Below are 27,903 nucleotides of genomic sequence, written 5' to 3' on the forward strand. Positions count from 1 at the left end.
TTATTGCTTGAAATGAGTATACTAAATTACAGTAACTAGTATAAAATACTGAGAGGGAAGATCAGTTTAATGGCACTTACTTGTGTTTGTCCATTTGCATGTGGAACTCAGTGATCGTTTTGGGAATTAAAGTCTCTGTTCTGATACACTGCAAACATGGTAAACGAATTCAACTCTAGCGCACAGTTTTAGCATGAACTTTTCTTTTAGACAGCCATCAATTAGCATAAAATCTACACAAGTTTTAGTTGCCTTGCCCTAATACAGTTATTCCTTTGTATATCTGAGAGTTGGCAGCCGGACCCCATTGTTCTTCTATGAATATCATCAGTAATGTAGGTGAAAGCAACAACAGGGTATTAATGTAGCATTATTAATCTAGGAAATGCAGGAAGAGTTTGCACTGAAGTCTTAATTGACACTGAACTAGACAAAGAAGATATTAAAAAGAATAACTAAAACCTTGGTCAAAGAGGGTCTTCAAGGCAGGAAATCATGGGATAGCGTGAAAGTATACTCATGACTTGTATGATGAGGATTTATCTGAAAGAATGCATGAATTTGAAGAGGATTGCATGCCGTAATCTTTTATTTTGCATCCAGCTACCAACAAAATTCAACGTTCTTGGGATGAACGCTGTATGGGTGAAATTTATTACCCTCCCCAAGGTGAGTTTGGAGTTGGGCTGGCATTTAATTGGGATGGGAAGATGTCAGGTAGGAAACCTGCCTCTAGAATGCACGCAGACATCTCCTAGGATTGAACCGGTAACAGATGAAGCAGTTGCAATGTGCGAGACCTATGCAGCAAACCCAGCTGTGTCAGGTTGTGGGCTCCCAGGAAGGTTTCTCATTCAAAAACACTGTTTTGATTTAGGGTCTTAGCATCAGGATGGGGAGAGCCATCCCCTTCCTCTTTACTGTAAAAACCCCTCTGTCCTCCTGCTACTCTGTCATTTGTGAGCTGGGTCCCTTGCTGGTCTGAAGCCTTTGGTATGTTCGTTACCAGTGTCTGCCACTTTTTCACCACTAGCTGCTGAGATTTCTGTCTCTGAGAACTCGAGGAAAGGTCAGACCTTGGCCGCCTAAGCTTGTATGTTGCTTAATTCCTGCTGTTTCTCCTAAAAGAAGTAATGTTGGGTCTCCCGGCAGCTGTATCGCTTGCTGGCAAGTGTTCTCCATTGTCATTGGTAAATACCTCCTCTACCTGTCAGGACAAAAAGGTATCAGTGTACTTAACAACACAAAACAATGTTAAAGTATTTCAAGTTTTCAGTGATTGTTTCTAGTCTGAAAATAACAAACATACTGCAATCTGAAACCTTCCCTGACCGAGTAACCGTCAATGAAATGCATGATCACCTGAACATTTGTTTCTCCAAACAATTGTACTTTGGTGACCGTCAGAGGAGCAACTCCTGCTTTACAAAAATCATACACTTAGGTGGTGTAAAATTTCTGACCTTTCAAATGGGTGAGCAGTAGTACAAGTCACAACCTAACATCTGTGTAAGATATAGTAAGAACTGCAGATGCTGGAGAATCTGAGATAACAAGATGTAGACCTGGATGAACACAGCAAGCCACGCAGCATCAGAGGAGCAGGAAGGCTGATGTTTCGGGCCTAGACTCCTTCAGAAATCTGAAGAAGGGTCTAGGCCTGAAACATCAGCCTTCCTGCTCCTCCGATGCTGCTTGGGCTGCTGTGTTCATGCAGCTCTACACCTTATCTATGTTAGATGACTGGTTTCAAGCCCCCTGTAGAGAAATGAGACTACAGCCTTAGGCTGCCACTTCAGTGCAATGTCATTCTGTGCGATGCCTTTCAAATGAAATGTTAAGTTGAGGTCAGATATACCCTCCTAGAGGGGATTAAAAGATCCTAAGTCAGTATTTTAAGAAAGGGCAAGAGATTTCTCCATGATATCCAACCTATCATTTATTACTCAACCAACATTGAATGTTACCAGATTTTTTGTGATGTGATTCTCAGTACTTCATTGACTGCAAAGTTATTTGGGATGTCTTGAGATTGCAGATTTGTTTTATTCATTTGTAAGATGTAGATGTCACCAGCTAGGCCAACATTTATTGCCCATCCCTAATTGCCCAGAGGGAGGTTAAAAGTCGACCACATTGCTATTGGTTTGGAGTTGAAGGTAGAAGGTTAGACTGCGCAAGCATGTCACTTTCCTTCCCTGGAAGACGTTTGATGAACTCCAGTGGGGTTTTTTAGCAATCAGTGGTGGTTTCATGGTTGTCATTAGACGCTTAATTCCAGATTTTTATTGAATTCAAATTCCACCATCTTCCTGGGTCTCTGTCATTTTTCTTTACCACAGCTCAGATTTTGTGATCCATGTTTCATGCAACAAAGGTGCTCACCAGTAGCCCAAAATCTTAGAGCCTGAATGTTTGTAATTTCTTTGCCGAGAGCTACATAAACACATCCAGTCTGAACAACAGTGTCTACATGATGGTTGTCTGAACAATCGTGCATTTAGCAGCAAAAGGATAAGCGCCTAAAATTGCATGCTGTGTTCTTCTTCTTTACAAAACCATTTATGATATGAGCGGTACTCTGGAATAGCCATTGATGAAACAGTGCAGCAGTGAAAAGAGATGTCCCACTCTGGCATTTCCATGTTCCAAATTGCCTTCTAGCAGGTAGTCTGTGATTAATATCAACAATTCACTGAGGGAAATTAGAGGATTTTGAAGGCTGTCTTCTTTCTTTGTTTTAAACTAGTTTTTGCTGTGAATACGTATCTACTCATAAACCTTTTTTAGCCTCTGTATATTTCACTAAAATATCTTTTAATCCTTACGTTTTGCTTAGCAACAGATTTGGCTAGATTTTGCAGTTGATATAATGGTGAGGGCTGATGGCACTTTTTATGTATGTTGTTGAATGCCAACATCCCAGTAATTTCTGGCAAATACCAATTTCACATTTCACTGAGCCTGATAATTGACGTGTGTTGAATATTAGATAAATGAGCTTCTAGATACAAGCTAAACTAGCTATGGAAGGTTAACCTTTTGTAGTTTCGAGCATGAGTAATATTCCTGGTGTTATAGTTATTCATTTCTGACAACCAGTCCCTCTGCTACTGAAGATTATCAGTCATAAATGTGGAATCTTATCCTTTTCTACTGCTCATCATTGGACATTTCCAAAATGTTTGTCTTTGAACTTCACTTTCCTTCTTGCTGCTTGATTTAATATTGAAGTAACCCACTCAGATTTCTCTATTCTTCTGCTATTTCTTCCCATGCGTCTTTAATGCAGTGTCTTCAGCTCTCAAAGCTTTGAAATGAAGGGCATGAGGCAAGTGTAAGCATTGACAGATGATGTTTAAATATCCTTTCTTGAGCAGAACTTGGCCTGTTGTTTTTGGTTTTAATGATGATCGAAGAAGAGCATGCCTGGCCCATATATTCTCCAGGGAGCTGATTATTGAACCCACACAAGCTATTATGCATACGCTGGGGAGTGAATTCATAGGTGCTGAATTAAAGGAGTTTCCAAGGGAGTGAATCTTCAGCATAAGACAATTTACACACTTGGGGTCAGATTGAATTTCCAGCTTGAGAGAGTAAACGTGTCTGTCAGTGCTCTAGACAAAGGTACATCACATTTGCTGCCCGGTTCATTGTGGTTGTCCCCATTTCAGAATTGATGAAGACATATTTTATGCTTGGTAGTTTTGTTGGTTTAAAACAAATATTCTAGTTGATTTCCGTGCGCGTACATTTTTGTCATTCTAGAAACAGAAGCTGTTTCACTTTTCCAGCTGAGTTTTGGAATGACAGCGCAAAGAATTGGTTCTCTGCCCTGTCTGACTTGTTCATGAGGGGCATGAGAACAGTCAGGGGGGGGAAAAGGAAGTCTGCAAGACTTGATGCGTCACTTAGTCAAGAATATTTCCTCAGTCATAGAATCTTTCAAAAGTCTTTTGTGGTGGTTTATTGAGATTTGAAATGTTACTAGCCCCAACAATTGTCAACTCAGTTCTGGTATTCAGCACATGCAACAAGGCTGTGCTTAAAAAAAATGCCATCAATGGGGACAAACCAACACTTGAAGTTTACCTGGTCAAGTGTTGACTGAAAAAGAATGAGCATAATGCTATACCATGCTGTGCTTGGTTCTTTTTATCTGATCGCTTTTTATTAACCATCTTTTTCTAACAACAGGCTGACTTTACTTGGAACAGCATGTCGGGCCGCAGTGTTCGATTGAAGCCGGTCCCTATCCAAAGTCTCTCTGAACTGGAGAGAGTACGGCTTCAGGAAGTGGCTTTTTATCGGCTACAGCAGGACTATGACTTGGGCTGCCAGGTTACAATTCCGAAAGGTAAGACCTAATTCCGGACTGCTTCTCAAAGATTGCTGCTCCCTTGTTTATACATTAACCTTTCATGGTTTGTAGCATTTGTTTGGCTTCCAGCTAATGTGAGTGTTAGAAATGTAGTTAAGCGTGATCGTTACAGATGATAATAAGACCTGTAAACTAGAGTTGCCAACCTTCCCAGTATTACAAGGCTGTAAGGATTGAATTTTAATCTCTGTTCATTGCTGCAAGCAATTTCCAAGAAAAAGTCGTTGCGGTTTTAACTCAAAATTGAGCTTTTTCCTTTGTTTTGTTTGAACTAATTTGTACTCATTTATAAAAATATTAGAAATGGGAAAAATTGCAATATATTTATAACAAAGAGTAATCCAATTTTATAAGGATGAGGCTGTTTTCTTTCCAAGTAGAGTGAAAATACAATAAGTTTCAGCCTGTTAATCAATCTGGAAATCCTTCTTGTGCTTCACACTCCTGTCCCAAGGGAAAAGTGTAATGATGTAAAATCAGCAACGTTTTACACTGAATCTCTGTGTATAGTTCATTGTCTCCAAGTAAATAAGGTCTAGCATGAGTTGGCAATGAACTAATTAATAGATAAGAACACTACAGGACAGGAATAGGCCCTTCAGCCCTCCAAACCTGTGCCAACACATTTTTGCCCTTCCACACTAAAGCTGTCTTCACTCACAGGATCCATATCCCTCTATTCCCTTCCTATTCATGTATTTGTCCAGGTGTTTCTTGAATACTGCGGTTATGTCTACTTCCACCACCTCTGGAAGTCCGTTCCAGATGCTCATCACTCTTGTGTGAAAAACTTGCCTCGCACATTTTCTTTAAATCTCACCCCCTTGCACTTTGAACCTATGTCCCCTAGTAATTGACCCCTCCACCCTGGGAAAAAGTCTCATTCTTTCCACTCTGTCTATACCATTCACAATCTTTTAAACTTCTATAAAGTCGCCCCTCAACATCGTGTGTTCCAGTGGAAACAAGCCCAGTCTATCCAACCTTCCTTCATAGCTAAAATCCCCCACACCAGGCAACATGCTGATAGATCTTTTCTGTACCCTCTCCAAAGCACCCACGTCCTTCTGGTGTATTGCATTCAATTCTGGTTGCCATATTATAGGAAGGCTGTGGGGCCTTTGCTGAGGGTGTACGAGAGGTTTACCAGGAAGTTGCCAGGATTAGAGGTTATGAGCTATAAGGAGATGCTGACGGGAGACTTGATAGAAGTCTATAAAGTTATGAGAAGCACAAATAAGGTTGACAATCAGCATGTCTTTCCCGGAGTTGAAATGTTTCGTGCTCGGGGCATGCATTTAAGGTGAGAGGGGAAAAGTTCAAAGGAGATGTGAGAAGCAACTTTATTTTAGAGTGGTAGTAGCCTGGAATGCACTTCCAGGGGTGGTGGTGGAGGCAGATATGTTAGGGGCATTTAAGAGACTTTTAGATAAGTACAAGAATAAGCAAGAGATAGAGAGATGTGGACTATGGGTTGGCAGAAGAGGTTAATTTAATTTGGTGTTATATTCGGACCAACGTCGTCGGCCAAAGGGCCCGTTCCTGTGTTGTAATGTTCTATATTCTAATAGTAATATACGCAGGCTCACGTTAATGAATCTCAGTCCATTTTGTCCATTCACATGCACCTAATACTTGTTTAACTGACTTACATCCTTATGTCGAATTAGGCAACAGAGAAAATGAGTAATTTACAAAGATTTTACTGTAACTCTACAATTTAACACAGACAAGTTCTATTTTGGAACACTCCGGGAAGTGCCTTTTCCGAGTCTTTGCATCGTTTGTCGATGTTTGTGTACTCTCTAGCATCACCACAGACCAAGGACCAGGTGATACTGGTGTTAAATGAGGCTGGTTGTTATCGTCATTGTCAGCGGGGCCCTACTGATGTTACTGGCAAATTTGTAAGGATTATGTCTCAGTGGAGGATCTTTTCTCACCGTTTGCGGTTTTTGCTCACTTGTCACTGAAGAGTTTTAAGAGTTCGAGTGTCAGTGACAGAGTGAGTCTTAATGGCGTATATTGGCTCGATAACAACTTCTTCCATGAAGGCAGTTGCATCAGCTGTTTCCTCGCCAGTCTCAGTTATCATCTTTGCCTCTGCCTAGCTTTATGTCTCGATAACTTTTGTTGTAGAAGGTTTGGGTGGTAATGCTTATCTCAACCGCAGGGTGGGCTGCCCTTACGGTGCCTTCTTCAACGTTATCTATGTCATCCAATACAGGGTGAGCCGGCTCCTGTCAGACCGATCTCAGCTCCATGTATGGTAGGAGGTAATGTCTCAATGTCGCTGTCTCGATCTGGACCGAGATGGACCTTGTTGCAGATGTTACACATGTACAACCAAATGATTTATCGCAGCTCACGGTTGTGGACGATGCTGCGGGGAGGTTGTTTATCCGGGACGCTTCCCAGCCGGACTGCTCCAGTGGAACTGGAGACTCATACTGGTTTTTTGAGTGTTGGTCTGTATAGACCACGGCTGTCTCGTACTTTTTCTGGTCGTTTGGTCACCCAGTAGCCAGGACTGTTGGGCTTACCAGCGGGGCCACCGGGGAGGCACGACACGCACTATGCGCCAAAAATACATCAAAACGTCATAGTGGGCAACTAAGAGAGCTTAAGACCTACTAAGAACGCTTAGCCTTACCTTTTCTGTTTGGACACTACTCCAGAAGTCAACTCTCCACTGGGGAAGAATGCAGCTCCTTTTTTCTTTTTCTCCTTCTGCCTCTCCCTCTCTCTCTCTTTCCGCCCCCCCCCCACCCTTCTTTTTTCCTTCTCTCCTCCTCACCCCCCTCTGTCTGTGTCTGTCAGTCTGTGTGTCTTGCTCTCTGTCTGTCTCTTAATCCTTTACCCACTATCTTTTGCATAGTTATTTAACCAGTCCATTTCCACTTTTGGTCTCGTTACGCCCTTCCCACAGCTTACTTTCCTAATTTTGTAGATTTTTTTTCAAATGAGTCTCTTCAGACACGTTGAGAGTTGTCATAAGTAGATGGGACTTGAACCTAGTATTTGTGGACTAGAGATTGTGATATTACTATTGTGCCACAAGAGCCCTGCTCACCTAATTTCAAATCATCAGCAAACATGGATATGATTATGCATGATTCCCTCATTAAAGTTGTTGATTTGGTTTGCAAATAGCTGAAGTTCAAATACTGATCTTTAGCAGTATTCCTCTGTTTACACCCTGACATCCTGAGAATGACCTTTTGACCCATTAGACAATCTTCAAATTTACAAATATATATTATCCCCAATTCCATGAGCTGTTAACTTGTTTATCAGACTTCTGTGTGGAAACCTTTTTGAATGTGTTCTGAAAATGCAAATTTACTACATTCGTCAGTTCACCCTTGTCTACCCTGTTACTTGCACTATCTTATGAAATTGTTTCCTTTGTTCTGGATGTGAGTTTGCTCGCTGAGCTGGAAGGTTCGTTTTCAGACGTTTCGTCACCTTTTTTTATTTGAAAAAATATACTTTATTCATAAGATGTACAAAAAAATAAAAGACTTATACACCTACCCAGTCATGCAAGCCGCTCCGGGTTACCCAGGGGGTACGTACACCAATTAAAGGAAAAAAAACAAACAAAGAAGAAAAAAAACAAAGCAAAGAAAATACCCCGGCAGTCGTCACCCCACACAGTCCCAGTTGGCCCCCTGACCGGTTGGGGAAGGCGCCAGCTGGGCCCAGTTACCAGATAGGGCCCTTTTTTCTATTCTGGACGAGGGGTTTCATACCGTGGTCTTTCCCCACCGCGCCTTGGCGGCGGCTGCCCCAAGCTTTAGCACGTCCCTCAGCATGTAGTCCTGGACCTTGGAGTGCGCCAGTCTGCAACATTCGGTCGGGGTCAGTTCTTTCAGCTGGCAGACCAGCAAGTTGCGGGCAGATCAAAGAGCGTCTTTCACCGCATTGATGGTCCTCCAGGCGCAGTTGATGTTGGTCTCGGTGTGCGTCCCGGGAAACAGCCCGTAGAGCACGGAGTCCCGCGTCACGGAGTTGCTCGGGACGAACCTCGACAAATACCACTGCATCCCCCTCCAGACCTCCTGCGCATAGGCACGCTCCAGAAGGAGGTGATCGACAGTCTCGTCCCCCCCGCAGCCACCTCGAGGGCAGCGTGCGGTGGCGCAGAGATTCCGGGCATGCATAAAGGATCTCACTGGCAGATCCCCTCTCGCCGCCAGCCATACAATGCCCTTGTGCTTGTTTGAAAGTTCTGGTGATGAGGCATTCTGCCAAACGACTTTGGCAGTCTGCGTGGGGAACCACACGACGGGATCCACCCTCTCCTTTTCCCGAAGGGTCGCGAGGATACTACGTGCTGACCACTGCCTGACGGCCTTGTGGTCAAAGGTGTTTCCTTTCAAAAATTTCTCCACGAAGGACAGGTGGTACGGAACAGTCCAACTACTCGGAGCGTTCCGCGGCAACGAGGCCAGGCCCATCCTTCGCAACACCGGGGACAGGTAGAACCTCAGTAAGTAGTGACACTTGGTGTTTGTGTACTGAGGATCTACGCACAGCTTGATGCAGCCGCACACAAAGGTAGCCATCAGGGCAAGGGTGGCGTTCGGTACGTCCTTTCCCCCATTTTCCAGGTCTTTGTACATGGTGTCCCTGCAGACCTGGTCCGTCCTCTACCCCCAAATGAAGTGGAAGATGCCCCGGGTGACCGCAGCGGCGCAGGTCCAGGGAATAGGCCAGGCCTGCACCACATACAACAGTACCGAAAGCCCCTCGCACCTGACAACCAGGTTCTTACCCGTGATGGAGAGGGACCGGAGCGTCCACCTGCCCAGCTTCTGCTTCAATTTGGTGATACGCTCCTCCCAAGTCTTAGTGCATGCCCCAGCTCCACCAAACCAAACACCCAGCACCTTCAGGTAGCCTGTCCTGACAGTGAAGGGGATGAAGGAGCAGTCGTCCCAGATCCCGAAGAACATGACCTCGCTCTTACCCCTATTGACTTTGGCACCCGAGGCCATTTCAAACTGGCTGCAGATGTCTAATAGTCTACTCACCGACCGACGATCGGTGCAGAAGATGGCGACATCGTCCATGTACAGGGGGGTCTTGACCTGAAGGCCTCCACTGCCTGGGATAGTCACGCCCTTCAGGCTCACATCCTTCCTGATGGATGCAGTGAAGGGCTTCACACGGCACACGAACAAGGCAGGAGAGAGCGGGCAGCCCTGCCTGACTCCAGATCTGACAGGAAAACTGTCCGATTCCGTTGATCGAGACTGCACTAACGATGTTGGTGTAGAGCAGCCGGACCCAATTGCGGATGCCCTCCCTGAACCCCAATTTGGAGAGGGCGTCCCTCATATAAGCATGAGAGACCCTGTCGAAGGCCTTCTCCTGGTCCAGGCTGACGAGGCAGGTGTCCACCTGCCTGTCCTGTACGTAGGCGATCGTATCCCTGATGAGCACGAGGCTCTCAGCGATCTTCCTGCCCGGCACAGCACAGGTTTGGTCAGGGTGAATCACCGACTCCAGGACAGACCTGACCCGGTTGGCAATGACCTTGGCCAGGATTTTGTAGTCCACGTTCAATAGTGAAATGGGACGCCAATTCTTAATTTCTTCCCTCTCCCCTTCCTCGTGTAAATGAGGGTGATGATGTCCTTCCTCATGGACTTGCACATTTCCCCTGCCCGAAGTGCACTATCGTACACCTCCAGCAGGTCCTGGCCGACCAGGTCCCACAGAGCGGAATACAGCTTGACCGGTAAGCCGTCGCTCCCGGGAGTCTTATTCTCTCCAAGGACTTGAGGGCTCCGGTCAGCTCGTCCAGGGATATCGGCCGGTCCAGCCACTCCCTCGTGCCGTCGTCTAAGACCTCCATGATAGACAACAGGAACGACTGGGAGGCCGTGCTGTCTGTGGGCTTTGTGTCGTACAGTCTGGCATAGAAGGATCTGCTGATCCTCAAAATGTCGGGCCGAGACGACGTCAGCGAGCCGTTGTCCTCCTTCAGCCGGCTAAGCACAGAGCTCTCTTTGTGCACCTTCTGAAAGAAGAAATGCGAGCACGTCTCGTCCTGCTCCACGGAGCAGACCCTGGACCGGAAGATTATCCTGGAGGCCTCCGCGGCGAAGAGCGAGGCTTGCTGGCCCCTCACCTCACGGAGGTCCTCCGTGACATCGACCCCCATAAACTGCAGAAGGAGCAGGTTCTGCACCCTTTTCTGGAGTTGCAACAGCTTTCCCCGCCCTTCTCTCGCCTTCTGAACATCCTTGAGGACAAAGAACCTCTTGATGTTCTCCTTCACCATCTCCCACCACTTGCCCGGAGACTGAAAGAGGGGTTTCACGGTTCTCCAACCGGCGTACTCCCTCTTAAGATCCTCGACGTTCTCTGGGGTCAACAGAGTCGTGTTGAGCTTCCATGTCCCCTTGCCGGCGGGCTGGTCATCCTGTAAGTGACAGTCGGCCAGCAGGAGGCAGTGGTCAGAGAAGAACACCGGCTCGACGCTGGTGGACCTGACCGAGAACGTCCGTGACACGAACAGGAAGTCTATCCTTGAGCGAATAGACCCGTCTGGCCGCGACCAGGTGTACCTCCACTGCACTCTGTCTGCAGGGGTGCTGAAGACGTCAAGCAGCTTGGCGTCCTTCACCGTGCCCATCACGAATCTGGACGTGACGTCCAGTTGACTCCCCCCACCCGTTGTCCCCACGCCAGATCCTCCATCTGCATCGATGATGCAGTTGAAGTCTCCGCCTAGGATGACCGGCCTGGACGTAGCCAGCAGGGGTGGAAGCCGTTGCAGGACGGCCAACCGCTCACTCCGTACCGCTGGGGCGTACACGTTGATCAGCCTCAGGGGAGCGTTCCTGTAGGTGATGTCAGCCACTAGGAGGCGCCCCTCCCACCACCTCCTGAACTTGAGAGATGGTGAAGTTGCGCCCCCGCAGCAGAATAGCCAGGCCCGAGGAGCAACAGTCGTTACCCCCCCCCGACCAGATCGAAGGCCCACAGGTCCAGGCACCGGACCATTTCCCGTACCTGCTGAAGTGCGGTATCCCGCACTCCTGCAGAAACAGGAGGTCCGCCCTGACGGTGGTCAGGTAGGCCAGCGTGGACACACATCTTGCGGTGGACTTGACGCTGCGCACATTAATGCTTGCAACTCGTACCCCCATTGTGGGCAGTGACCGCAGTACCCTCCCCAAGTCCAATGTCCAGCCCCTCTATCTGTCCCTTCATGCCCATTGCTCGGGCTAACTGCTGGATGCTCTCTGGGCTCAGGAAACCGTCCGTGCTGCCTCTGGGTGGCATCCCCCCTGTCGGGGGTACGGCGGCAGGAGGGTCAGGCTGGGGACGCGCTGTTTCCTCCTTCCTGCCTGGAAGTTCCGGGGGGCCCTCCAGTGCCCCAGCTGCACGTGACTGGGTGTCGGAGGGAGCCTCGGGACGCCTCCCGTCACCTGGAAGCGTGGTGCTGCTTTCCTTCTCCCTTGAGATCTTTAACTTCTGCTTCGGGTGGGCCGTCTCCGAACCCCCCTCGTCAGAGGAGCTGTTATAGCCCCCCTGTAGCTGCCTCTTCCCGCCTGATAGTTGCGGTTCCTGGGCCCGTCGACGCACCTTCCTCCTCGCTTTCCGGACTGTTGTCCATTCCCCTGGGTCGCGTGTCGCCGCCTCCATCGACTCCGGGTTGTCAGGGGGGAGCGGAGCCTGCAGGGGCGCTTTGCTGGCCTTGGGCCCATCCTGTGGGGCTGGGCCCTCCTGCACGACCTGGCCCTCCTGCACATTAGTGGGGTCCTTGCAGGGCCCTGGTGCCTTCCTCTCCTCCGGTGGGTCTGGCTCCGCATTGCCCCTGCCGGCGACCTGGGCGTAGGTGGTCTCCCGCTGCGTGCATGCCCTATAGAGGTGGCCCGCTTCCCCGCAAAGGTTGCAGCTTTTCTCTTGTGGGCAATCCTTTGCAAGGTGTCCCTCCTCCCTGCAGTTCCTGCAGATGGTGGCTTTGCAGTCGGCCGCCACGTGACCTGACCTACCACAGGCATGGCAGACTTTAGGTGGGTCAGGTAGCCCTTGCTCCCGCCAATCGCGAAGCTGGACGGTGGGTGTACGACGTTCCCGTCCACGCCCATCCTCAGCTTCACCTTGACCTGCCTCTTATTGGTCCAGATCCCAAAGGGGTCCATGATGTCAGTTAGGTCCCCTTCCACCTTCACGTACCTTCCAAGGAAGGTCAGGACATCAACTGCTGGCACATGCGGGTTGTACATGTGTACAGTCACCATACGGCTCCTCTGCGCTGGCATCACAAACAGCGGGACAGCGGTCAATACAGAGAGGGGGCCCTCACCTCCTTTCTCCTTGAAAACCTCCAGGAAGTGCTTGCAAAGCTTGGCACTCCTGAAGGTCACATCGTAAAAACCTCCTCCGGGAAATCCTGCAGGCAGTAAAGGTCCGCAGCAGCAAACCCACAACAGTCCAACAGGACCCTCTTCACGAAGAAGGTGCGGTCCACAGGTGCACCTTCATCCACCTTCTTCACGGAAACACGGATGGTGTTCCGGACCCCCTGACCTGGGCACGAGCACTTGCCGCAGCCATCGTTGCAGGTTGGATGCTCCCCTGAACCAGCATTCGGCCGAAGCCAGCATTAAGATCCACCGGTTGCAAGGATGCACAGCCAAACCGACATCTTCCTTTCACCTCCAACACAGCGCTCTCCTCCTCTCTGTCCACAAGAGAGTGGGTCTTTATTTTGTTCCAGATGTAAGCTGGTTCACTGAGCTTGAAGGTGTGTTCCCAGTTGTTTTGTCACCATTCTAGGTAACATCAACAGTGAGCCTCCGATGAAGTGCTGGTGTTATGTCCCGCTTTCTGTTTATCTGGTTAGGTTTCCTTGGGTCGATGATGTCATTTCCTGTGCTTTTTCTCAGAGGATGGTAGATTGATTTGGAGCCAATATGTTTGTTGATGGAGTTCCGGTTGGAATGCCATGCTTCTAGGAATTCTCGTGCGTGTCTCTGTTTGGCTTGTCCTGGGATGGATGTGTTGTCCCAATCAAAGTGGTGTCCTTACTTATCTGTATGTAAGGATACGAGTGATAGTGGGTCATGTTGTTTTGTGGCTAGTTGATGTTCATGTATCCTGGTGGCTAGCTTTCTGCCTGTTTGTCCAATGTAGTGTTTGTCACAGTTCTTGCAAGGTATTTTGTAGATGACGTTCGTTTTGCTTGTTGTCTGTATAGGGTCTTTTAAGTTCATTATCTGCTGTTTTAGTGTGTCGGTCGGTTTGTGGGCTATCCTGATGCGAAGAGGTCCGAGTAGTCTGGCAGTCATTTCAGAAATGTCTTTGATGTAGGGGAGAGTGGTTATGGTTTCTGAGCCCGTTTTTGTCTGTTTGGGTTTATTGCTGAGGAATCGGCGGACTGTGTTCATTGGGTACCCGTTCTTTTTGAATACGCTGTATAGGTGATTTTTCTCTGCTCTGCGTAGTTCCTCTGTGCTGCAGTGTGTGGTGGCTCGTTGGAATAATGTTCTAATGCAGCTTCGTTTGTGGGTGTTGGGATGGTTGCTCCTGTAGTTCAGTATTTGGTCTGTATGTGTTGTTTTCCTGTAGACGCTGGTTTGAAGTTCCCCATTGGCTGTTCGCTCTACTGTGACATCTAGGAATGGCAGTTTGTTGTTGTTTTCTTCCTCTTTTGTGAATGTTATGCCAGTAAAGGGTATTATTGATGGTCTTGAAGGGTTCCTCTAATTTGTTTTGTTTAGTGATGACAAAGATGTCATCCACATAGAGGACCCAAAGTTTGGGTTGGATGATTGGCAGAGCTGTTTGTTCGAGTCTCTGCATTACTGCCTCTGCTAAGAACCCTGATATCGGGGATCCCATGGGTGTACCGTTGGTTTGTCTGTAGGTTTTGTTATTGAAAGTGAAGTGGGTGGTGAGGCATAGGTCCACTAGCTTGATGATGTTGTCCTTGCTGATGAGGTTGGCGGTGTCTGGTGTGTGTGTGTCTTCGGTTCTTCTAATAGTGTAGTCAGTGTTTCTTTAGCCAGGTTGATGTTGCTGGATGTGAACAGGGCTGTTACATCAAAGGAGACCATTATTTCATCCTCTTCTATCTTGGTGTCTTTGATGGCATTCAGGAATTCTTGGGTGGAGCGAATGGAGTGGTGGGAGTCTTCTACTAGGTGTTTTAGTCTTTGGTGTAGTTCCTTGGCTAATCTGTAGGTTGGTGTATCAGGTAGTGACACTATGTTTCCTTTGTCTAATCTGATTGCATGATTCTTCAAGTGCTGTGTTACAATTGCAATGTACAAACCATTTATTAAATGAAGGCTATCAGGTTGAAATTGATGGTAGTTGTAGTCATGCCTGTTATTACTGAGACTGGCTTTCTGTCCAAATTGCATTGATGAATTAATTAATTGAACTTAAGCCTCACCTGCTGGGGTGTGGAATTGGAGCATAAGAATATCAGAGTATGTGAAATATTAAACAGGAATATTTGTCGGTCCTTCTGGATTGTCAGTGCAATTTTTTTTTTGGAATGGAATGAACGGATTTGTATAATTTATTGTTCATCAACTGAGTGCCCTCTGAAAACTCCATTCAAGTCTTTTATCCGCAGCTGGACTTTTAAGTTCAGTCCTTCCTGGAAAGAGGCAACTTAGTCTTCCCGACTACTTCCAGCAGGTAGATGAGAACCCCATCACCTACGTTAAACCCCAGCCAGGAGGGAAAATCAATAAAATTGGCAAATGAGCCTGGTGTTGACCTGACCCATGCTGTAAACTGTGCCGCCAGTGCAACCAGTATGTTCAACGTCAGATAATTTTGGGACTTTTTTTTTATTGGATCCTCCACTCTGGGTCTGCAAATGGACAGGAGTGCTTTCATGGATCTTAACCCAAATTTTTTGCCCTACCAATTTTATTTTCATAATATACGAATTAGGAGTGGGTTACTGAACCTTTTCAGGCTGCACTGCCATTCGGTATGATCCTTGTGGATCTGATTACCACAATACCCTGCCTACCCTGTTAACCTTTTCACAAGCCCTAGCCTTGCTTATCAGGGGGCTATCTACTTTTGTCTCAAAAATATTCAAGGATTCTGCTTCCATCACCTTTGTTTTTCTGCTTGAGGAAAGAATTCCAAAGACTCATGCCCATTGAGAGAGAATTTCTCCTTTTCCTTTAACTTGAATGGATGTACCCCCTTGGTTATTTTTTTTAAAACAGTGACACCTTAGTTCTGAATTCTTTCATGAGATGAAACATCTTTCCCACATCTATCCTGTCAAGACTCCTCTGGATCTTGTATTGTTAATAATGTCACCTCTTAAAGTCACTGAGGATTAGTGCATTACCCTTGTTACATATTGCTCTAATCTTCTCGCTTTGACCAACCTTATGACAATTGTTGAGGCCCTATAAAGTTCTCCCACAACTTTTCTGCTTTTTCTTGCTTTTAAGCGTCACCCATACTGATTCAACATTATCAACTTCCTCAGCTAAGATTGTTTTTCAATATTGCTTTTATGTCATCCATTTTATCATTAGAGTGCCCCACCTTCCTTTTTATATTTTGCCTTTTTCTCTTAAAGGTCTATTTAATTATGTCTTTGTAGGTCAATCTATTTATGTTATTTGTGCCATTAATTCATCTATCTTATTACTAATATTCATTCTGATTTAACAGCTTTTAATTTTCCCCTCCCCTCGACACCGATGTGGTCCTTGCTGTAAATGTTGTGTTATTATTATTTGCCTGCTTAATTTTGTATTATTACTACTCTGCTGTGCAGACTTTACCTTTTGGCTTTCACTGATAGATTTGCTCCTTGTTAGATTAAAGTTCAATTGACTACCTTAGTTATTGATTTGTCAGGGCATTGTTTCCAACCGAATTTAAATAGAGTCCATCTCTACAAAATAGGTCCTCTTCCCTGCCTCTCACTTGACTCTTTCAGTCATGAAATAAAATGTTCCACTGTGCTTCATAGGGGTATACTGAAATGTCTTGCTTCAATGGGACATGAGGATGTATAGATATGTCTTAAGGACTGTGAAGTGGAAAGTTTTATTGACAGAATCCCAGAAGTCAGGGCATAGGAAACTGAATGCACAGCTGTTAATAATTGGAACTCAGAGTCATACAACACAGAAACAGACCCTTTGGTCCAACGAGTCCATACCAACCATAATCCCAAACTAAACTAGTCCCATATGCGTGAGCTTGGCCCATGTATCCCCAAACATTTCTTATTCATGTACTTACAACATTTAAAAGACATTTAGGTAACTGTACCTATATCCACTACTTCCTCTGGAAGTTCATTCTACACATGAACCACTGTGTGTGTGTATGGGGGGGTGGGAATTGCCCTTCATACCTTTTCTGAAAAAAGCTTACTTCTGTCACTTTACAAATATACCCCCGAGACTGGATATTCCTTACCCAATGGAAAGGCACCTGCCATTCATGTTCTATACCCCTCATTATTTTATTAACCTTATCAATCACATTAATTAATTTTATCTGTCACATATGCTCTTGTGTAAAAAGCCACAGCTTCAAGTCAATTACCTTTTGATATTGTAATAAAGAAAGGAATTGACTGCTACCACAGTACAGGTTATAAGTTAACAAACACTTGGATTGGGCTGTGAAATAGGAAAAGATGGATATTTTTTGATTCCATACTGCTGAAAAAAAGTGAACTGTTAAGACGTAATAAGCTTTTACTCACTCAGTGTTCTGATATCCGTCATGACACTATTGGCTGTGATAACGATATGTTATTAGAGAGGCAGTAGGTTAGTAGTATATCACTAGAGTACTAATCCAGAACCTCCGTCTAAATTGTATCAGTGATAATGGGAACTGCAGATGCTGGAGAATCCAAGATAATAAAATGTGAGGCTGGATGAACACAGCAGGCCCAGCAGCATCTCAGGCGCACAAAAGCTGACATTTCGGGCCTAGACCCTTCATCAGAGAGGGGGATGGGGTGAGGGTTCTGGAATAAATAGGGAGAGAGCGGACCGAAGATGGAGAGAAAAGAAGATAGGTGGAGAGGAGAGTATAGGTGGGGAGGTAGGGAGGGGATAGGTCAGTCCAGGGAAGACGGACAGGTCAAGGAGGTGGGATGAGGTTAGTAGGTAGGAGATGGAGGTGCGGCTTGGGGTGGGAGGAAGGGCTGGGTGAGAGGAAGAACAGGTTAGGGAGGCAGAGACAGGTTGGACTGGTTTTGGGATGCAGTGGGTGGAGGGGAAGAGCTGGGCTGGTTGTGTGGTGCAGTGGGGGGAGGGGACGAACTGGGCTGGTTTTGGGATGCGGTGGGGGAAGGGGAGATTTTGAAACTGGTGAAGTCCACATTGATACCATTGGGCTGCAGGGTTCCCAAACGGAATATGAGTTGCTGTTCCTGCAACCTTCGGGTGCCATCATTGTGGCACTGCAGGAGGCCCATGATGGACTTGTCATCTAAAGAATGGGAGGGGGAGTGGAAATGGTTAGCGACTGGGAGGTGCAGTTGTTTATTGCGAACTGAGCGGAGGTGTTCTGCAAAGCGGTCCCCAAGCCTCCGCTTGGTTTCCCCAATGTAGAGGAAGCCACACTGGGTACGGTGGATGCAGTATACCACATTGGCAGATGTGCAGGTGAACCTCTGCTTAATGTGGAAAGTCATCTTGGGGCCTGGGATAGAGGTGAGGGAGGAGGTGTGGGGGCAAGTGTAGCATTTCCTGCGGTTGCAGGGGAAGGTGCCGGGTGTGGTGGGGTTGGAGGGCAGTGTGGAGCGAACAAGGGAGTCACGGAGAGAGTGGTCTGTCCGGAAAGCAGACAGGGGTGGGGATGGAAAAATGTCTTGGGTGGTGGGGTCGGATTGTAGATGGCGGAAGTGTCGGAGGATGATGCGTTGTATCCGGAGGTTGGTGGGGTGGTGTGTGAGAATGAGTGGGATCCTCTTTGGGCGGTTGTGGCGGGGGCGGGGTGTGAGGGAAGTGTTGCGGGAAATGCGGGTGACACGGTCAAGGGCGTTCTCGACCACTGTGGGGGGGAAAGTTGCGGTCCTGGAAGAACTTGGACATCTGGGATGTGCGGGAGTGGAATGCCTCATCGTGGGAGCAGATGCGGCGGAGGCGGAGGAATTGGGAATAGGGGATGGAATTTTTGCAGGAGGGTGGGTGGGAGGAGTTGTATTCTAGGTAGCTGTGGGAGCCGGTGGGCTTGAAATGGACATCAGTTACAAGCTGGTTGCCTGAAATGGAGACTGAGAGATCCAGGAAGGTGAGGGATGTGCTGGAGATGGCCCAGGTGAACTGAAGGTTGGGGTGGAAGGTGTTGGTGAAGTCGATGAACTGTTCGAGCTCCTCTGGGGAGCAAGAGGCGGCGCCGATTTCCATTTCCACTCCCCCTCCCATTCTTTAGATGACATGTCCATCATGGGCCTCCTGCAGTGCCACAATGATGCCACCCTAAGGTTGCAGGAACAGCAACTCATATTCCGCTTGGGAACCCTGCAGCCCAATGGTATCAATGTGGACTTCACCAGCTTCAAAATCTCCCCTTCCCCCACCGCATCCCTAAACCAGCCCAGCTCTTCCCCTCCACCCACTGCATCCCAAAACCAGTCCAACCTGTCTCTGCCTCCCTAACCGGTTCTTCCTCTCACCCATCCCTTCCTCCCACCCCAAGCCGCACCCCCATCTACCTACTAACCTCATCCCACCTCCTTGACCTGTCCGTCTTCCTTGCACTGACCTATCCCCTCCCTACCTCCCCACCTATACTCTCTCCACCTATCTTCTTTTCTCTCCATCTTCGCTTCGCCTCCCCCTCGCTCCCTGTTTATTCCAGAACCCTCACCCCATCACTATCTCTGATGAAGGGTCTAGGCCCGAAATGTCAGCTTTTGTGCTCCTGAGATGCTGCTGGGCCTGCTGTGTTCATCCAGCCTCACATTTTATTACCTCCGTCTAAATTGTTGGGCAAATGGGTGTGAATCTCATCACAGCAGATGGTGAAATTTGATTTCAAAACTGTGGACCAGGAAAGAGTAACCATATAACTAGTGTTTGATTGTTCACTTGTATCCTTTAAGGAAGGAAATCTCCTTACATGATTTGGCCTACCCGTGACTGCACAGATGCATAGCAATGTGGGTGATTATCTTCTGGCCAATTAGGGATACAAACCTTTATTTATATGTGGAATGTCCTTGGCATTGATCCAACTTCCTCAGCCACCTCTGAGTGAACAGAACCTGTGACACCCCTGTGCTTACTGTCAGCCCAGGCACCCTCATTGGACCTGTTAATCTAGTCCAATCAGGGAATTCATACACAATGAGGTCCACCTTGCTGACTTTGTTATAATTACTACACGTTCCTTTTCCAGTATTAACTAATTGTCTTTGAAGTATTAGTGAATTTACTTGTACCACTTTTTCAGGCAGTGTGTACCAGATCATAAATTGGGCAATATAAAGTTCTCCATTTCTTGCCTCTGGTCCTTTTTCTGACTTAAATTTGTGACCTTTGGATACTAGCTATCCACCTGTGTCATGATTCCAGACTGGATGACCAGATTTATGTTACAATTTGGCTAGTAACTTTTTTTTAAGTAAATCAAGTATGAGATCCATGGGAAGAGAATTACAGAGATTGTGTCGGGGACTCAATGAGGAGTCTAAAGTAACTGCATGGCCCAAACCAAGAATTTGAACAAACAGCAACAAGCTTTACAAGTTAGAACATATGTACAATTTATTCTAACACCAGAATTAAGGTGGCACATCAGGTAATTGAACTCCTCAGTGCACATCAGGTGCACAGTCAAGATTTCCAAGAATTTGTCTCCGATCTTAATGACATGGTGGATAATCAAATTTCATTAAACACCACAATTGATCATAATTAATTTTGCTGATTCGACCTTGAAATTTTCAGGAGCTGCTGCATCATAAGCTGCATTAGTGAGTGTTCCTGTCGGAGTTGACAGCCCTGCTTTTCTAGGTGTAGACACCCCTGTACTCTGAAATTACACTTTAAAGTCTGCTCATGGGTACACTGTAGCTTTTCAATGATAGCTATCTTCACTGAGCTAGTCCTGCACCAAGATTTGTCTTCAAACTCTAATACTGTTCAATTGCCTCGAGGAAATATTGGTTTTAAGCTTTTCAGCATCCTCTGCCTCAACTGCGCAGAAGTATTAGTGTTCGTAGGATTCTTCCAAACCCCTGTCAGCCTCCACCGACACAACCATTGACCTTCACACATTTATCGACTCCCCAGGACGACTACTGAGTCTGGATGTGAGTTTGCTCGCTGAGCTGGAAGGTTAGTTTTCAGACGTTTCGTCACCATTCTAGGTAACATCATCAGTGAGCCTCCGACGAAGCGCTGGTGTTATGTCCCGCTTTCTACCCAAACAGATAAATAGAAAGCGGGACATAACACCAGCGCTTCGTCGGAGGCTCACTGATGATGTTACCTAGAATGGTGACGAAACGTCTGAAAACTAACCTTCCAGCTCAGCGAGCAAACTCACATCCAGAACCTCAACCTGAGCTACAAATCTGCTCAAAACTCGCTACTACTACTGAGTCCCAATCCAGCAATTAGCTACCTACTAATTCCTAGAGCACCACCTTTTTTGAGTTCTAGCAGTACAAAGCCATGCAGTTACTTTAGACTCCTCATTGAGTCCCCGACACAATCTCTGTAATTCAACTGCCTCCCTAACAACAGTACAGCCAACTGCAGCACTCCTAACATGGAGTCTCTGTCTCCTTGCCTAGCTTACTGTCACTTTTGAAATCCTCTTCAGTGATCTCCAACTGTCCTGAATGACCTATCGCAAATCTTGCATTGCATGGCAGAATTGAATTTACTTAACGTTTTTAAAATAGTCAGGCGCAGAAGATAATCACCCACATTACTATGTCTGTGTAGTCATGGGCAGGCCAAACCATGTAAGGAAATTTCCTTCTTTTAAAGGATGTGAGTGAACAATCAACTGTAGTTACATGGTTACTCTTGGAACCAAGCCCCTGCAGGCTACATTTTCCCAAGATGTTAGAAATGTATTTCATCACAATGCTGTCCAATTTATTCTTTCAAAGTCAGTCATTATTTTGGAAACTTTAGTGAATCATTTGATCACTGCATAGGAAATGATGGGAGAGACTGCCTCAGTTATATTAGGGTGATCAGTCCAAGAGGTTGTAATAGATTTCTGACATCAGAGTCCAGTGAATTTATGTTGCAAATGCATGCTGGGTGGATGGGCAGGTGACAGCCAAGTGCAGATTAATGTTTTGTGATTTGTTTTTTTAAATCAGAGTTTTTGATAATTAGTTTTTATTTTTGACGTTTACTTGCCCTTAATTTTCTTGAAGCTACATATTTAAAAAATAGTTGAATTTGATACCTTCAGTCTGATTCGTCATGTAGCTGCCATGAGCTGCCTCATCATTTGAAGCTGTTGGTACGTTGTTAGTTGCAATGATGAGCCAGCTTTCTCCTTGAGATTGCGCTGTAGTTGTGATTTAATAATGTTGTTTGATACCATAATTTTGCATCTTCAAACTTTCTTCTATTGGAGAACCGCAAGACATTATTGAAGGACTTGCAGACAGATTAACAGTCTGACAGCTCACAAAGTGAATGTTCCTTCCATAGCTGTGGCCATCTTTGTAGTAGCCACTGGGATATTTTAATCCAATGCAATAAGTATTTTCCTTTAAACCTACAACCTGTCTCGTGACAAAGGGAACACACGTCCACATCCATGAAATGTGGGCAATCCCAAAGGACGCCATATGAGAATTCTGAGCTACAGGTTGGAATGGGCTTTGAATACAATATCTGTGGACTCCAACACTGCCACTGTGGCAAATCAAAAGGATTTTTTTCATCTCTCCACATAAATGCAATGTTTAGATGTTTCCGGAGAATAGGAAAAATCAATCTCCTGTCGTCAGAGCTCGACTGTCACTTCATTAATTTTGCAAGTCCTCACGGAACGTAATTTTGTGTGCTTTGGTTTTTATTTTCACCTCTGCAATAAATGGGATTGGACATTGTCAAAGCCATATCCCACAGCAGTTTTATTTCAACTATTTATTTTCATGTGACAAGAGGTTAATCTGTGGTTAATCTGAATTTTGGATTTTGTGTGTGTGTGTTATCTGACTTGCTATTAGCCAGTACTCAGAACTGGACAAAAACCGGATTATGTTTTTCGAGCCCATTCAAGTACAGTTAGTGGCTTACATTAGCACAGCTTTGCTTATACCTTCACATGATGCAAACAGTTTATGGCAAATCCAAAAATGAAAGTATGTCCCTATGGCTTACAACAACAACTTGTATTTACATAGGGCCTTTTAAAATGTCACAGTGTAATTCACAGGCATAGTAGAAGATTTATAGACCAACATTATTAGAACTGAGTGAATTATGTGCCTCAAAGTGTGATCTTCATTGAGAATTGCACAAATGTTACTGAAAGGCTGACCAGTCCTGTCAGGGGAAGGAAATAGCTGCTGCCATTTGCAAGAACACCGTAGCATTGGCACCGAAAGTTTTCTGTGGTGGTAGAAGCCAGAACAAGGAGGCGCAACCTTAAAATTAGAGGACTGAAATCAGGAAGTAGGCTACCTCTCAAAAGTTTGTGGACATTCAACACTTGCATTCCCTTTTAATTATCTCTTTCACTCCTCCTGACACTGTATACTGTTTTAACTGTGGTTAAAGTAGACTATCAATATTCAACTTTCATCATTTGCCTTTAATAACAGAGACTTGAGTTGGCTAAACATGGTTAACAGCCATTATGATTACCTGACAAATCCAGGTAACCATCATGATTATTACAAAACTTTGAAATTTCCATTTTAACTGAGGCACTGAAATTTAGTGAGCTGTCAAAACATTTGCATCGCAATTTTTTTTCTAAACTCTCACATATGACATCACATTGTGGGAGACGAAAGGCTTGCCTATTAATTAGCAAAGATGTGGAAGTGCTGGTGTTAGACTGCCATGGACAAGATCAGAAATCACTCAACACCCAACAGGTTTATTTAAAGAGTGATAATGGGAACTGCAGATGCTGGAGAATCCAAGATAATAAAATGTGAGGCTGGATGAACACAGCAGGCCCAGCAGCATCTCAGGAGCACAAAAGCTGACGTTTCGGGCCTAGAAAGGGTCTAGGCCCGAAACGTCAGCTTTTGTGCTCCTGAGATGCTGCTGGGCCTGCTGTGTTCATCCAGCCTCACATTTTATTATCTTAGGTTTATTTGAAGACACAGCTTTTGGAGTCTTACTCCTCCTCCAGGTGTTAGACTGAGAGGTAGCATCAGACACCAAATTTATAAGCAAAAGATCAAATGGTCATGCCACTGATGAGAATGTAGTGAACAAACCTATGATGCTGTTACATCTTCAATCAGTTAGAAGGTTATAATTGAATAATATGTATGTAAATCCTTGAATTCCTTTCCAGCTCCTGTCCTGCGAGAACTAAAGGTTTCATTGGTGTAAAAAAGAGGTGACATTTTAGGTCAGACAATGCATGTTAGGTGTGAGACCTTGTTTAGAATCTTTGTGTTTTGGTTTGGAGTCAGGCTGGCATTGTTTCTAGTGTAATAATTTATAAAATGCAACATCGTCTAAATAATTTGCTTTTTGAACAAAATAGAATGTATTTGCAAGTACAAATTTACCCCATAGATTCACATGTGCGTGCATGTGTGTGCGAGACAGCATGTGATGAGAGATCGGTGTGTGTTTGTGTAAGTGAGTGTGTGAGAATGTATAGTATGGTGTATCACCTGTAGTGCAGCATGAACCCAAGATCCCAATTGAAGCCGTGCTCATGAGTACTGAACCTGGCCATGAGCCTCTGCCAGTAACTCTGCATTGTTGTGTATCCCAAAGTCTACCTAGGAGGACATTTACCCTAAGATCTAAAGCCGATTGTAGCGTTCCCTGACTGGGAGGGAACTTCACTGTTTGACGATTGTGTGGTGTCCATTCATCTGCATGGTTTCACCAATGTATCATGCCTCAGGGCATCCTTGCCTGCAGCATATGAGAGACAATTTTGGCTGTGTCACACGAGCATCTGCAATGTATGTAGTGGGTGGTGTAGATCTGACATGCATAGCAGGGGTTTCTAAGACAGGGTTGTATTGTGTCGATGTTGTCCTGAAGGCTGGGCAGTTTGCTGTGAACAAGGGTCTGTTTAAGGTCTGTTTGATTGAAGGTGAGAAGTGGAGGCATGGGAAAGATCTTGGCGAGATGCTCATCGTCATTGTTAATGAGTTGAAGGATTAATTAGCCAGTTTGGAAAAACAAGTAGATCTTTTTTTCTGAAGAAGGATCTAGGCCCAAAACGTCAGCCTTCCTGCTCCTCTGCTGCTTGGCCTTCCGTGTTCATCCAGCTCTACACCTTGTTATCTTAGATTTGGGAACAGCTGCTTCTGAGCAATAGGACAAAGATAAGGAAAGTTAGATGTTTAAGCAAGAGCTAGAAAGCAGTTTCTCTCTTTGTCTGTTTCTCCCCTCTTTTTTTTTCTCTGTCTCTCTCTTTGTCTGTCTCTTCCCCCGTGCCCCCCCCACCTTGCTCCCACAACCCACCTCAAAAAAACACAATGCTCAGTCAATAAACAACATGGAACAACAATCAATCATAGGAACTCCAAGATCCACAGTCTTCACCATCGCTGAAGAAACCAAACAGCGAATTTGTCAGAACAGACAGATTTAAAATCTAACACTTCAAAATCTGTATGAACATTAAGCAGCAACTATCTTTACTATCCTGTAAGAATAGCTACCCCAGCCTTTTACAGGGTATTGCCTGTATCTTTCAACATGTTTGATGCCATGTGTTAATTTTTTTTTGCAGAGAGTGGGTAGTAACATTTCTCTTTTGCTAAATAAAGCCTTCGAATTAGATCTTTCATTCTGATCTGGTTAATTAAGCTTTTCATGAAGTGTGATCTCTGTTCACTTTTTTTAAAATAAAAAGAAACTAAAAGGTTCCAACTGACTGAGAGGGAGGGTGGGAGGAGTTAACATACAAAAGTCCATCACCACTACTCACTTGGTTATAACAAAAACAACCGTGTAAACCAGATAATAAAATGTGAGGCTGGATGAACACAGCAGGCCAAGCAGCATTTCAGGAGCACAAAAGCTGACGTTTCGGGCCTAGACCCTTCATCAGAGAGGGGGATGGGGGGAGGAAACTGGAATAAATAGGGAGAGAGGGGGAGGCGGACCGAAGATGGAGAGTAAAGAAGATAGGTGGAGAGAGTATAGGTGGGGAGGTAGGGAGGGGATAGGTCAGTCCAGGGAAGACGGACAGGTCAAGGAGGTGGGATGAGGTTAGTAGGTAGCTGGGGGTGCGGCTTGGGGTGGGAGGAAGGGATGGGTGAGAGGAAGAACCGGTTAGGGAGGCAGAGACAGGTTGGACTGGTTTTGGGATGCAGTGGGTGGGGGGGAAGAGCTGGGCTGGTTGTGTGGTGCAGTGGGGGGAGGGGATGAACTGGGCTGGTTTAGGGATGCAGTGGGGGAAGGGGAGATTTTGAAACTGGTGAAGTCCACATTGATACCATATGGCTGCAGGGTTCCCAGGCGGAATATGAGTTGCTGTTCCTGCAACCTTCGGGTGGCATCATTGTGGCAGTGCAAACCAAACGTGTAAACCAGAACTACCTGTCCTCCGTGTTTCTGTTGAATTAAGTATGACTGTTGTGTCATCAGTGAAAATTTGTTTGCAGAATAATTCTATTTTACTGTTTCTTTTCTGCTGTGTTGTGTTAGGAGAGTAATTTTCCATATCTCATACTATACATAAGCCGTTTGATTGTGAGTGCATCAGCCATTAATTACTGTTTTATTTGATGCTGTTTGGTACCTTAAGTCACACAAGCAAAATAGACTATTACGTTGGTAGCGATGTAAAGAAAAGGCTTGCACTTCTATAGCAACTGTTCTAAAAGCTTAGAAGCACTTTATGGAATATGATTGCCACTAGAGTACACACAATGGCAAAAATGACCATCACTAATGATTTAATGATTGGTTAAGCAATGAGCAGATGTCAGGAGGACACTCGTTCCTTTCACTTATTAGCATGGAATATTTTACAGTACACTAAGAAGGCAGACGGGGCCTTGGTTTAACATCCTATCTGAAATGCAGCACCTCCGATGACAAAACTCCTACTGTACTTCATTGCAGAGATGCTTGTATATGTGCATTATTTTGCACTTGTTCTATACTTATGTTCATTCACAATACAAAATTCTCTGGTGAAGGAGCAGTATCAGAACGTTTTTCAAGTATTGGTGATCTGCTGAGCATTTCCTTGATTATTATTGATTTGCTTGAATATGGTTTAATTTTAAGCCCAGAAAATCAGGCTTCAAAACAGCAAATTATATAAAGTAGCTGAATTGCCACAGCCTTAAAATAAGGAGGTACGCTATTCCCACTCTATCCACAATTTTTAACCTCCAGCTTGCAGGTTGTATTTGAAGTAAGCACTTGAATGGTCTAAGAAAAGTGCTCTTACAACAGTATGTGCCCATATTAATCCCTTCTCACCATCGAGCCAGCAGAGAGTTGCTATCAGCAATGCAGTAGCTCAGAAGCTAACTCCGTTTTACTGGCAAGCTGTTTCGGGACACCTGCCCAAGCAGTGTCTTCAGATCAGGAATCCGGTAAATGAGGCCTAAGATCCAATTTGAGTGTCTGTTGGGCCTACCTGTTCTATAGAGTTTGTTTCATGAAATGGATTCACTGCAGCAGGCTGGCCTCAAGCCAACAAATTTATTTAACTAAATCATAACTTTTAAAAACATTGCATTTTTATTTATTCAATAATCATGAAGGTGATATGCATGGTTCTAATTACTGAGGATAGCTGTAGGTCTCTAATAAGAACAAAGAACAGTACAGCACAGGTACAGGTCCTGCGGCCCACGTAGACTGTGCCACAACGATGTCTTTATAAACTGAAAATCTTCTTACCTCTTTACTGTCTGTGTCCCTCTATTCCCTGCCTATTGATGTATCTGTCAAGATGCTTCTTAATAGTTGCTATTTTGTCTGCCTTCTCCAGCACCTTTGGCAGCACATTCCAAGTGCTTACCACCCTCTCTGTGGAAAAAGCCTGCCTCTCTCGTCTCATTTAATCTTACCCCCTTTCAGATTAAACCTATGCCCCCTAGTAATTGACATTTCTACATTGGAAAAAAGACTCAAACCATCCATTCTATCCATGCCTCTCGTAATGTTGTCAAGTCACCCTTTATCCTTTGACGTTCAAGTGAAAGCGAACCGAGTTTGTCTAATCTCTCCTCCTAGCTAATACCTTCCAAACCCTCCCCATCCTTCTGGTGGTGTGGCAACCAAAATTGTACATAATATCCCAAAGGTGGCCTAACTGAAGTTCTGTACAGCTGCAACATGACTTGCCAATTTTTATTTCTGACCAAGGAAAGAAAGCAT

The 27,903-nt window shown here is 45.5% G+C and overlaps 1 protein-coding gene across 8 annotated transcripts in view; it reads left to right on the top strand.

The window, feature by feature from the left end:
* Window positions 1-27,903, top strand: part of LOC125457243 (rho GTPase-activating protein 6) — a 497,221-nt gene that overhangs the window by 340,258 nt on the left and 129,060 nt on the right. For all 8 annotated transcript variants that reach the window (XM_048541196.2, XM_048541197.2, XM_059650414.1 and 5 more), the window contains exon 2: window positions 4,201-4,360. In XM_048541196.2, the coding sequence (XP_048397153.1) occupies window positions 4,201-4,360 (160 nt within the window). The remainder of the gene's footprint in view (window positions 1-4,200; window positions 4,361-27,903) is intronic.

This window comes from Stegostoma tigrinum, chromosome 12 (assembly GCF_030684315.1).
Source record: "Stegostoma tigrinum isolate sSteTig4 chromosome 12, sSteTig4.hap1, whole genome shotgun sequence".
In the NCBI taxonomy this organism is placed as follows: Eukaryota; Metazoa; Chordata; class Chondrichthyes; order Orectolobiformes; family Stegostomatidae; genus Stegostoma; species Stegostoma tigrinum.